Raw genomic sequence first — 12265 nt, 5'->3', positions numbered from 1 at the left:
TGTGCCCCGGGACTGGGCCACCTGTGGGTGCCACTGCCTGGTCCCACGCTGGGTGCAGGTTCTTGGTGGGGGTGCTGGGTGCCCGGTGTCAGTGGGGGTCCCCGGTGAGGGGCCCCGCTGTGGGTGCAGGCCTTGTGCCCGGTGTGGGTGTATGTGTGGCTGCCGCACTCGGTGCCAGGGTGGGCGCCCACAGCAGGTGGGGGGCCCCGGTGTGGGTGCTGGGTGTGGGTGCCTGTCCCCAGTGGGGGTCCCCAATGCGGGGCACCAGTGTGTGTGTCCTGTGCGTGTCCCAGGTGTGTGTTCCCCAGTCCCCCGTGTATGTGCCCAGTGTGGGTGCCCAGTCCCAGTACAGGTCGCTGCTGGGATGCCAGGTCCCCTGTGTCCCCAGTCCAGGAGCCCAGTCCCCTACGTGTCCCCAGTGTGTGTCCCTTGTCCCCCATGCATGTCCCTGCTGAAGATGCCTGGTCCCCTGTGTGTGTCCCTGGTGCGGGTGCTCGGTGTGGGTGCCCGGTGTGGGTGCCCGGCCCTGGTGTGGGTGCCCAGTGCCGGTACAGATCCCCGGTGCACGTGCCCGGTCCCCTACACGTCCCCAGAGCGATGCCCGGTCCCCGGTGCGTGTCCCCAGTGCGGGTGCCCGGTGCGTGTCCCCGGTGCAGATGCCCGGTGCGTGTCCCCGGTGCGGGTGCCCGCGCGGCCGTGCGCGCCGCCGCCGGTGCCCGTGGCTGCCTGGCGCTGGCGGAGCGCTGCCGCCGCCCGGCCCCGCGCCCGTCGCCGCCGCCGCCGCTGCTCCCGGTGCGGCTGCGGGTCCCGCTGCGGCTGCGGCTGCCGGAGGTAGCGGCGGGGGCGCGGGCGATGCCGGGCGGCGGCGGCGGCCATGGCGGGGAGGGGGGGTGCCGGCTCCGGGGGGGTGGGGAGCGGCGGCGGCGGGACCGTGCACCGGGGAGGGGGATCGTGCACCGGGGGCGGTGTGGGGGGGGTGACTAGGGGTTGCCGTGCACCGGGATGGGGGGGGACCGTGCACCGGGGGCTGTCGTGCACCGGGGGTGCTGGGCGCTGCGGTGCACCGGGGGGGACCGTGCACCGGGGGGCTGGGGGCTGCTGTGCACCGGGGGGGACCGTGCACCGGGGGGCCGGGCCGGGCCTTTCCACCCCCCCCGCCCCAAGCAGCCGGGCCCCGGGGAGGGGGGGCCGGGGGGGGGGGGGTTGGTGGCACCGGGGCTCATCCCCACAGCTCGGTCCCGGGGTGGGGTGGGGGCCCGGGGTTGGGGTGAGGGTCCCTCCAGCTCCGGCGGTGCTTGGGGTCACGGTGGGTGCTGGGTGAGTGCAAGGGTGCACGCGCGTGGGGAGGTGTGAGGGTGCGTGTGTGCCCGCCTGGAGGGGGGTGGAGGGGTGTGCGCATCCCCGGGGGGGGTGGCGTTGTGCTGCCGTGGGTCCCTGTGTCTGTCTGTCCGTCTGTCTCGCTCCCGCTGTCTGTCTGTGTCACCGGCTGCGTGTGTGCCAGCGCGTGTGCCCGTGCGTGCGTCTCTGTGTCAGTGTGTCTGTGTGTGCCTGGCCGTGTCTGTGCGTCTGTCTGCTATGGCAGCTGTGCAGCAAAACCAACCCCCCCCGGCCCCCCCTTCCCACCCCCGTGGGGCTGGGGGCTGCCATGGGTGGGTGAGGGGCTGGGCTGGGGAGCGGGGGGCCGGGGCGGGTGGCCCAGGATCACCCCCAGCCCAATGCCTGCAGTGCAGATCATAAATCAGAGGTGGCTGGAGCAGGCTCGGGGGGCCGCGTGCTCCCTGGGACCCAGATCTCCTGGGCAGGGAGTGATGGGGCTCCCCGGCCTTGCAGGGCCCCCTCCAGCCCCCTGGGGCTGTGAGCAGGGTCGCCTGTGCCCCCCTGTTCCCCTTGTCCCCGCTGTCACGTTGGAGGCCAGCAGCCGGCCAGGGCTGGCAGGCAGCCCACGCTGCCAGGCCTGCGGGCACAGCGGCCTCGCTGCCCGCCGGCTCCGTGGGGATGATGGGGACAGTCCCCCAGCTGCCACCCGCCTGGCAGTACCCGGGGTGACCAGCACCGTGGCCCTGTTTTGCAGGTGACACCCCCTCATTTACCACCGGGGACAGCTGTGGAGACACCGAGGACGTGGGCTGAGCAGCAGGACACAAGGAGGAAGAGGAGGAGGGGGTGTCTTGGGGACAGCACCATGATTGTTATCCCCAGCATCGTCCGCAGCCACTGACCACCCTTGAGCCGACGCAGCCCGGGGGGGTCCTGGTGGCTTTTTGGAGCCTGAGCCCTGCCAGCGCTGCGGGGAGGAGGAAGGGCCGAGGAAGACGTGCCGGGTGATGGATGGCCCCAGCCCAGCACGGCAGCCCCGGGGGAGCGGGACCGGGCGGCTCGAGGACTTCGGGGACCTGGCTGGCAGCGCCTGCCTCTGCAGAGCCCCGCAGCGTTTGCTCTGCTGAGCTCCGGAGCCCGCAGCTGGCGGGAGCCAGGAGGAGGATTTGGAGGGGTTCTGGGTGAACCCCGCATCTCTGTGCCGGGGCATGGCGCGGGGCTGAGCCGCTGTCCCCCCGGCATGGCGCGGCCGGGCTCGGGGGCCATGCTGGCCTCTGGTGGCCTGGGCTTCCCTCCCCAAAATCTGGCCCGTGTGGTGGTGTGGGAGTGGCTGAACGAGCACGGGCGCTGGCGGCCCTACTCGGCTGCTGTTTGCCACCACATCGAGAACGTGCTGAAGGAGGATGCCCGTGGCAGCGTGGTGCTGGGCCAGGTCGACGTTCAGCTGGCGCCCTACGTCATCGACCTCCAGTCCATGCACCAGTTCCGGCAGGACACGGGTAAGGGGCTGGCACCGAGTCGGGAGCATCCATCCACCCATGCCTGCCTGCCTGCCTGCCTCCCTCTCCATCCATCCATCCATCCATCCATCCATCCATCCATCCATCCATCCTTCCACTCACCCCAGTGTGTATCTATTTATCTGTCTGTTGTTCCATTCATCCGTCTGTCCAGCTGTCCATTCATCCATGCATCTATCTCACTGAATATCTGTTTTCTCCTTCCTTCCTTCCTTCCTTCCTTCCTTCCTTCCTTCCTTCCTTCCTTCCTTCCTTCCTTCCTTCCTTCCTTCCACCCCAGTGTGTATCTATTTATCTGTCTTTTGCTCCATTCCTCTGTCCAGCTGTCCATTCATCCATGCATCTATCTCACTGATTATCTGTTTGTCTGTCATTCTGTCCTTCCTTCCATCCATCCATCCATCCATCCATCTGTCTGTCCCTCTGTCCCTCCATCCCATTGCACACACCCTCCTCTCCATCCATCCATCCGTCCCTCCCATTCCTTCTCTCCTCCCCTCGCCCTGCTGGGCTCTGCTGCCCCCATGAACCCCGCAAGGCTCCTCTTGGCCTTTCCTTTCCCCCTCCCCGCTTTCCCCCTCCCCTGTGGACTCCTGCCCCAGAGGGACATGTCCCACAGTCCCTCCAACCCCTCTCACCCTCCGTAGGGTGCTGTGGTGGGTGGTCTCTGCCACTGTCCCACTGGCCACCCATCTGCCCCACAAAGCTCCTCTATTTGGGGTGCCCAAGGAACTGGGGAGGTCCCAGTTTGGGCACTGGGAGCTGCGGTGGGCACTGGGCTGGTTGCAGCCATGCAACTGCGGTGGTCGGTGCCTGCCTGCCGATGATGCCGTGCTGCGGCACGCATCCAGGCCACGCATTCTCGGGGGAAATCAAAGCCGGTCCCGCACCGGCACCGAGCCCAGACCCCATTAAATGTGTCCCCGTCACAGTGTGACCCATTAAACTGCCGCGTGCTGGCTGTGCCACGGGGGACTCGCTGGTTCAGGTGTTTTCCTGGCCATCCCTGCATCCCTGCCTGCGGGAAGCATGGGGCTGCCGAGGGCAGGGACCAGCCCCAGGCCAGGCAGAGCAGGCAGGGGACCTGCCACGCACCGGGTGACACCCCCAGCCCCCCTCCTGACTTGCCTGGGAACACACAGGGGCCACCCCAGAGCAGGACTCCCGTGGCTGTGCCCCCCCTGCCCGGCCACTGGTGCCGCCGTTCCCAGTCACCGGTGATGGTGAATGACCCTGTGTGTGGATGTGGCTCTGGCAACGGGCTGGGGACCGAGATGGGGACCGAGCCAGGGACCTGCCACCCTGCCTCTGCCATCAAGCCTGGCTCTGAATCGGTCTCCAGCCAGTCCTGGCCTCAGCAAGGGGCAACTTGGCACCCGCAGCCCTGAGTCAGCGCGGCCACGGCTGCCGGCACAACGGTCGTGCCGGCAGCCGTGGTCGCGCTGACTCAGGGCTGCGGGTGCCACCGGGACACCCTGGCTGTCCCCATGCCAGGTCCTGTCAGCTTTGGCCAGCACCCATCCTCTGACAGCAGGCACCTGGCATTGCATCCCATGGCCATGGTGCCGGGTGCTCCCATGGAACACGTGCCCACGGGGGGACCACAGCTGGGTTTGGGGGTGACGTGTCTCTGCCAGGAGCAAAGCGGCTCTTCCTGGGATGTCCCCAGGTATCGTGGTCCCTGTGCCAGCAGAGCTTGGGGACAGGGATGCTGAGAGAGGGGCCTCACTGTCCTCAGGGATGTCACGGGATGTGGCCATCGCTTTGGCTCCACCCTATAGATTGTTCTCGGCATCGTGTGCCTCATCCCCATATCCGCCTCCATCCATCATCTCTGCCCTTGGATGTGGGCTGGGGGCAGCTGTATTTGGAGGCTGTCAAATGTCTCTGGAGTCCTGTGGTGCTTGGGGACATGTGGGTCCCCCATGCTGAGGGTGCTCCCAGTGCCCGCCGTGGCCGGGGGACACAGGGAAGGTGGGCAGGAGGCCGGGGGCAAGACGGGGCTTGGCCTGTGCCGTGCCTGGGAAGGGAGAAACCCAATCCAAAACGGTGACGGTGTGAAATGAGGTGACCCTGTTCCGAGCAGCGGGGACGTGTGTCCCCTCCCTGTGGCCCTGGGGACACTGGCTCAGCCCTGCAGCTCCAGCGCGGCTGGTTATGGGGCTGGGGGCAGCTGGTGGCCCTCGGGGACCCAGAGCTGCGTGTGCCCACATGCACGGGCTGGGGTGTCCTCCCCTCGTCCTCCTCTGCTCTGCGGCAGTGGGCAGCGGGATGTGGATGAGAGCGGGCAGTGGGACGTGGATGTGAGCGGGCAGTGGGATGTGGATGTGAGCGGGCAGTGGGACGTGGATGTGAGCGGGCAGTGGGATGTGGATGTGAGCGGGCAGTGGGACGTGGATGTGAGCAGGCAGCGGGATGTGGATGTGAGCGGGCAGCGGGACGTGGATGAGAGCGGGCAGCGGGATGTGGCTGAGAGCGGGCAGCGGGCAGCGGGCTGCAGTCGCAAGGACTGGCGGGATGTGGGACGTGGATGCGAGCGGGATGCGGGATGTGGGCATGAGCGGGCAGCAGGATGGGGGACACAGACGCAAGGCGACAGGCAGGGATGTGAACACAAGTGGGATACAGGGCACGGATGTGAGCGGGATGTGGACATGAGCCGGCAGTGGGGTGTGGGATGGGGGCAGGAGCTGGCAGCAGGGGCAAGGGGTTCTCTGCGGGCTGCTGGCGCGGGGTGCGCAGCCTCCCTGCCTCCCTCCCGCAGGGCCGCCGGCAGAGCTGCCTCAGCACAAGCCAGCAGCTGGGGCCAGGCGCTGCTGCCTGGTGCGGCTGATGATTAATGACCGTTATTAGCGTCGTTAATCGGGCTGGGCAAACGGTGCTGGCGAGGGGATAGGAAGGCACGATGCTGCAGGGGCACTGCCAGGGCCGTGGCTCAGGGAGGGGGCTGCGATGCCTCCCCTCATCGTGGAGCTTCAGAGGCAGCTGTGGCATCCAAGTTGGTTGCAAACAAGCAGTGAGGGGTCAGGATTTGGCCATGTACAGGGGACAACGCCTCGCTCCCGTGACTGCCAGCACCGGCCGGAGCAGTGACAGCTGTCAGGAAACCCCTCCTGACCGGGAAATGCTCCCCCCGCCTCGGGGCTGGTGAGGGGACCCCGGCCAGGGAGGGCGGAGGTGGGCCTGGGCCAGAGGGATGGAAAAAGGCGCTGAGGGCTGAGCAGCATCACTCTTCCCACGGCAGCCAGGGCCACGATCCCGACTGCCAGCAGCCCGGCCGGCGGCCAAGCCGCCACCGCTAACGGAGGGTTGTTGAGCCTCACGAGTCCCCGGGGAGGTGCAGCCCTGCAGACACGCTGATCGATCCACCACACGCCGCCGCTGCTTGGCAGAGGGGAGGCGGGTGATACCTGTGTTGGGGTGGCTGTCACCCGTCCAGCACCCAGGGGTGCTCTGCGGAGGGTGAGAGTGTCTGCTTGCATGTCGAAGTGTCTCTGTATCCCCATCCCTGCGGGGTGCAAGGCTGGGGACTGGACACCCATCTGTGTGTGGAGGCGCAGGTCCCTCCACCGGCACCCCGGGGTGCTGGAGCCCCACAGGCGCTCACCCCTCCTGTCTCCCCAGGGACCATGCGCCCCGTACGGAGGAACTTCTACGACCCATCCTCGGCCCCGGGGAAGGGCATCGTGTGGGAGTGGGAGAACGACAACAGCTCCTGGACACCCTACGACATGGACATCTGCATCACCATCCAGAACGCCTATGAGAAGCAGCACCCTTGGCTGGACCTCTCCTCCCTGGGCTTCTGCTACCTCATCTACTTCAGCAACATGTCCCAAATGAACCGGCAAACCCAGCGCAAGCGCCGGCTCCGGCGTCGCATGGACCTGGCGTATCCCCTCACCATGGGCTCCATCCCCAAGTCGCAGTCGTGGCCGGTGGGCGCCAGCACGGGGACACCCTGCTCCTGCCCGCAGTGCCTGCTGGTCAACAGCACCCGCGCCGCCTCCAACGCCATCCTGGCTTCCCAACGCCGAAAGCTCTACCCGGGTGCCGTCCGCCAGAGCAGCACCTTTGCCGGGGCGGCTTTATGGCCGGCGGGGACAGGGACAGTGGCGGTGGCAGGTGGCACGGCCAAGGGCGAGGGGCTGCGGGTGCCTGGCGGGGCATTTGCCCCCAGCCAGAGTGTGCCCGGCGGGGCGACGCTGTCCGGGCTCAACAACCTCAACCAGCCCGGCACGCAGCGGGGGGCCGGACTCGGCGCCCGTGCCACTGTCCCCCCAGGGTAAGCTGGCTGGGGGAGGGTGGCCTGGGAAAGGGGACGGCTGTGGTGTCACTGAGGCTGTGGGGATGCCAGGAGAGGTGGGTGCAGGGATGGGCACACAGAGCAGGGGGAAAGGGGAGATGGAGGCGCCTTGTCTCCTGCTGTCACCTTGCACAGGCAGCCCCAGCCCTTCTGGCACTGTGTCACCTCCAGCCGTGGGCACCCCACCCCAGGGACATGGTGGCAGGAGGGACAGCCCCAGCAGCTGGCTTGTCCTGGAGGGTTCCCTGGATCCCTGCCCCTGCAGAGGGACTGCTGTGATTTGTGCAGTGTGCCGTGCCGTGCCACGCTGTGCCGTGCCGGTTGGAAGAAATGGAGTGCCTGGTCCCAGGGGACTTGTGTCCCCGCTGGCCAGCACAGGGTGTATGACCCCGGCTCATGGCCTGATGCCACCAGGCAGGTCTCTGGGGAGGACACAGTTGTGGGGACCACAGCCGTGTCCCCTATGTGGATGGGAATAACTCTCCAAGAGCATGCGGGTGGGTGAGCAGACCCCCAGTGGGGTGTCCCAGTGGGTGTCCCTGTCCTGGCACACAAGCCCCCCCAGCCGTACCCCTCAGTGGGTCAGCCTGGCGTCCCCTCAGGGCTCTCGACACCCGGCCGTCACCAGCTGAGGGCAGGCAGGGCAGGCAGGAGCAGCCATGGCCCCAAGCCTGACCTGATGAGCAGGCTGTGACGGCAGGGCTGGCAGCCTGCCGGTGTGGAAAACCCCACTGCCGCTCACTCGGGTGGGAACCGGCCCACATCCCACCCCGGGGTATTCGGTTGGAGCTGCCCCGGAGGGGAGTGAGCACCTAGGGCTGCAGCGAGCTGTCCTGGGGGACTAGGGGAAGGCCAGTCCCATCCCTCCCAGCTCCCTGCCGTGGGGGCAGGATCCAGCCCCAGCCTGGGGGGGCACGGGGGGGAGGCAGGTTCGCTGAGCCCCTGGCAGGTCCTGGTGTGTTTCCTTCCCCTGCTGACGTGCTGCTTTCGCTTCCGTGTGCCGGGCGCTGGGCCAAGCAGTCTCTGTCCCCGTCCCCATCACTGTCCCTGTCCCAGTCCCAGCACGCAGGGCCCATCCCACCCATCCCCGTGGACAGGTAAGAGGGGGCCAGGAAGACCCTGGCGGCGGGGGGTCCCCTGCACCAGTGCCCCGGCCTTGGCGTGGGTAAGGGCAGCTTTGGGAGTGGGAGAGAAAGCAGCCGCAGCCCTGGCTTGTGTGGGGCTGAGTGCTGCCGAACTCATCACCGCGATGGTTGTGTGCATGGGGGGCTTTTGGGATCGTCAGGGGATGACACTGGTGGTGGGGGCTGCTGGCCTGGCTGCCGAGCTGGGCCAGTGGGGTGTGGGGGTGAGCTGGCAGTGGGATTCGGGATGTGGGCAGGAGTGGGAGCAGAGGCGAGCGGTTCTCCATGGGCTGCTGGAGTGGGGTGAGGGCAGGAGGGTGCTTGGACACTGTGCAGGGCTGCTCTGCTGTTGCTTTCCTGCTCATCCTCCTCCCAGTGTGTGCCCTGTTCCTCCCCTCCCTCTCTCCCTCCCTCCCTCCACCCATCCATCCATCCATCCATCCATCCATCCATCCATCCATCCCTCCATTCCTCCATCCATCCATCCCTCCCTCCATCCCTCCATCCCTCCATCCCTCCATCCCTCCATCCCTCCATCCATCCATCCATCCATCCATCCATCCACCCACCCACCCATCCATCCCTCCATCCCTCCATCCCTCCATCCCTCCATCCCTCCATCCATCCATCCATCCATCCATCCATCCATCCATCCATCCATCCATCCATCCATCCTTCCATGCACTCACCCACCCACCCACTTGCCCAGCCACACATCTGTCTGTTCATCCATCTGTCCATCTCTCCCTCCCTCTCCCCACCTACCCCTCTGTCCATCCTTCCCTCCTCCCACCCCCACGGGCACAGCCCCACCTGTACCTGCGCACACCTGCGCACGAGCCCCCAGCTCCCACCCAGATCATCTGTTTGCCCTCCCAGCTGCACACCCAGCCTTGCACGCACGGGTGCACACCCAGCCACGGGTGCATGCCCGGCACCGTGCACACACGGGTGCACACCCAGCCATGGGTGCACATACGGATGCACACGCACATGGGAGGTGCCCTAGGTCAGCGGGGGCAAGCAGGCAGGGAGGGACCATGCCCTGGGGGGGGGGCTTGGTGCTGGCAGCCCTAGAGGGGTGAGGGTCCCCGTGGGGCACAGGAGTGATGGGTGAGGTGCTGAGGCACAGGGATGGTCCCTGGAGGGGGTGTGGGACACTGGGCATCACCACTGGGACATCCCAATGAGGCATCCTCCCTGGGTCAAGGAGGATGTGATGTCCCCAACGCCATCAGGTCCCCAAGGGTGGGGTGGACATGTGGCACTGGGTGTCGGCACCATGAGATGGAACAGCAATCCCCCAGGGCCGGTGTGGGACACCCTGCCCTGCATCCCCCAGGGACAACACTGCCCTGGGGACGTGCCGTGCATGGGGGGGATGGTGCCAGCCCTGCCAGCCCCGCTGAGCCCTTTCCCCTCCCTCCCCGCACAGGGTACCAGCCCTCCCAGTCAAGAACCTGAACGGCAGTGGCCCTGTCCATCCCGCCCTCGCAGGTAAGGGGTGTTCTGTCACCAGCCCGGTGTCACCGTGGGGTGACATCGTGGGGCTGGGTGACAGGGCACGGGACTGGGGCATGGCCAGGCGGTGGGAAGGATGGATGGACATTGGGTGGACAGACGGACAGCACCTCTCCCCTGGCGCAGGGATGACGGGCATCCTGATGTGCGCTGCCGGGCTGCCCGTCTGCCTGACCCGCGCCCCCAAACCCATCCTGCACCCGCCGCCCGTCAGCAAGAGCGACATCAAACCCGTGCCCGGGGTCAACGGCATCTGCAGGAAAACCAAAAAGAAGCATCTCAAAAAGAGTAAGAAGCTGCAACGTCCCCCGTGCCCTTGTCCCCTGATGGGGGGGAAACTGAGGCACCGGCACTGCTCCTGCCTGCAGGGGTGGGGTTTTCCCGAGGGTTTTGGGGTCCAGCTCACAGCTCCTCCGTGCCATATGCTGGCACCCCCTCCTCCTCGTGCTGTCCCCATCCTGGTGGCACGGGTGGCAGGGTGTTGGGGGCACCGTGGGCAGGCTCTGATGGCATCCCCCCCTCTGCCTGCGGCAGGTAAGACCCCCGAGGACGTGGTGCGCCGCTACATCCAGAAGGTGAAGAGCCCCCCGGATGAGGTGAGTGGGCATCGCCGGGCACTGCGACTCGGCCCACGGGCTCACCCTGGGCCACTGGAGGTTTGTGGGGCTTGGGTATGGGGAGAGGCGCGGGTGGGGGACAGGGAGAGCTGGGGGTGACCTCCCCATCCCACCGGGGTGCTGGTGCCTGTGAACCTGTGCCTGGCAGGATTGCACCATCTGCATGGAGCGACTGGTCACCTCCTCCGGCTACGAGGGCGTCCTCAGCCACAGGGGCATCAAGCCGGAGCTGGTGGGCAAGCTGGGCAAGTGCGGGCACATGTACCACCTCCTCTGCCTCCTGGCCATGTACAACAATGGCAACAAGGTGAGCCAGGACGCCCCCCGGGGTGGGGACACCTTCCCTGTGGTCACCTGTCCCTGCGGGTGGGTGCTGCAGGGCGGGTGCCATCTCTGATGCCCACGCGGGGCCCGCGCAGGACGGCAGCCTGCAGTGCCCCACCTGTAAGGCCATTTACGGGGAGAAGACGGGCACGCAGCCCCCCGGGAAGATGGAGTTTCACCTCATCCCCCACTCCCTCCCGGGTTACACCGACTCCAAAACCATCCGGATCGTCTACGACATCCCCACCGGCATCCAGGTGAGGAACCTGCACCCGCCACCCCAGAGCCCCCTGCGGGGCTGGATGCCCCCACCCTGTGCCACCCACTCACCCCGTTGCCCTCCCACCCAGGGCCCGGAGCACCCCAATCCCGGCAAGAAGTTCACGGCACGCGGCTTCCCGCGGCACTGCTACCTGCCCGACAACGAGAAGGGCAGGAAGGTGAGTGTTCCTGATGGCAGTGGGGTGGGATGGGATGGGATGGGATGGGATGGGATGGGATGGGATGGGATGGGATGGGATGGGATGGGATGGGAAGAGAAGGGGTGGGATGGGGTGGGATGGGATGGGGAGGGAAGGGTTGGGATGGGATGTGATGGGATGGGATGGGGATGGGAAGAGAAGGGGTGGGATGGGGTGGGATGGGATGGGATGGGGATGGGAAGAGAAGGGGTGGGGTGGGATGGGATGGGATGGGATGGGGAGGGAAGGGATGGGATGGGATGGGATGGGATGGGATGGGATGGGATGGGATGGGATGGGATGGGAGGATGCAGCAGTGCCTGGGTGGGGCTGGGATTTGCCATGGGGAAGGGTGGCACCATGTGGGCACTGTGCTGGGGCTGAATCCTGCACCCTGGGGTTCTGGGGGCCGTGCTGGGTGGGAGGAGGCTGGGGGTGCCGGGTGAGCGAGCAATGGCCGTGCCCGCCTGCCGCAGGTGCTGAAGCTGCTGATCGTGGCCTGGGACCGGCGGCTCATCTTCACCATCGGCACCTCCAACACCACGGGAGAGTCGGACACGGTGGTGTGGAACGAGATCCACCACAAGACCGAGTTCGGCTCCAACCTGACGGGCCACGGCTACCCTGACCCCAACTACCTGGACAACGTCCTGGCCGAATTGCTGGCCCAGGGCGTCTCCGAGGCCACCCTGAAGGACTGAGGCAAGGGTGAGGGGCTCCCCACCGCCCCCTTGCCCCCGCGTCCCCGCCCATGCCACCACTGCCCGCGCCGCTTCGCTGCCGATGCCGCAGCCCTGCCGGGTGGGCTTGTCCCCCATCCTGGGCCACCCAGTGCCACCCGCCACGTGTCCCTGTGTCCCCCCCCGTCCCGTTTCGCGCCGCTCCCGTGGCGATAGCATTGTGGGCTGGTGCTTCTCTTTTTCTACCCGTGGCCTCTTTGTGCGTCAGCCACCCGTGCCACCCGTGCCACCCGCCGCCACCCCACGGAGCCGCATACAGCCGGTGCCATGTGTACATCTCTGTGTTACAGAATACACCCCGCGTCGGGCCAGTGTCCCCACCGTGTCCCCTCTGT

General features: G+C 67.2%; 1 protein-coding gene across 1 annotated transcript; it reads left to right on the top strand.

The window, feature by feature from the left end:
• The first annotated feature begins 700 nt into the window (after positions 1–700).
• Positions 701–12246, top strand: DTX1 (deltex E3 ubiquitin ligase 1). Its single transcript, XM_074843982.1, has 10 exons — positions 701–831; positions 2072–2816; positions 6462–7122; positions 9703–9764; positions 9915–10076; positions 10323–10384; positions 10554–10712; positions 10825–10986; positions 11080–11169; positions 11667–12246. The coding sequence occupies exons 2-10, from the start codon at positions 2558–2560 to the stop codon at positions 11889–11891; spliced, it is 1842 nt and encodes a 613-aa protein (XP_074700083.1). The 5' UTR covers positions 701–831; positions 2072–2557; the 3' UTR covers positions 11892–12246.
• The last annotated feature ends 19 nt before the right edge of the window (positions 12247–12265 follow it).

The sequence above is a fragment of the Strix aluco genome, chromosome 18 (genome assembly GCF_031877795.1).
Source record: "Strix aluco isolate bStrAlu1 chromosome 18, bStrAlu1.hap1, whole genome shotgun sequence".
In the NCBI taxonomy this organism is placed as follows: domain Eukaryota; kingdom Metazoa; phylum Chordata; class Aves; order Strigiformes; family Strigidae; genus Strix; species Strix aluco.
Note: the sequence above shows the minus strand (reverse complement) of the source record. Positions and strands in the feature narration are given on the sequence as shown.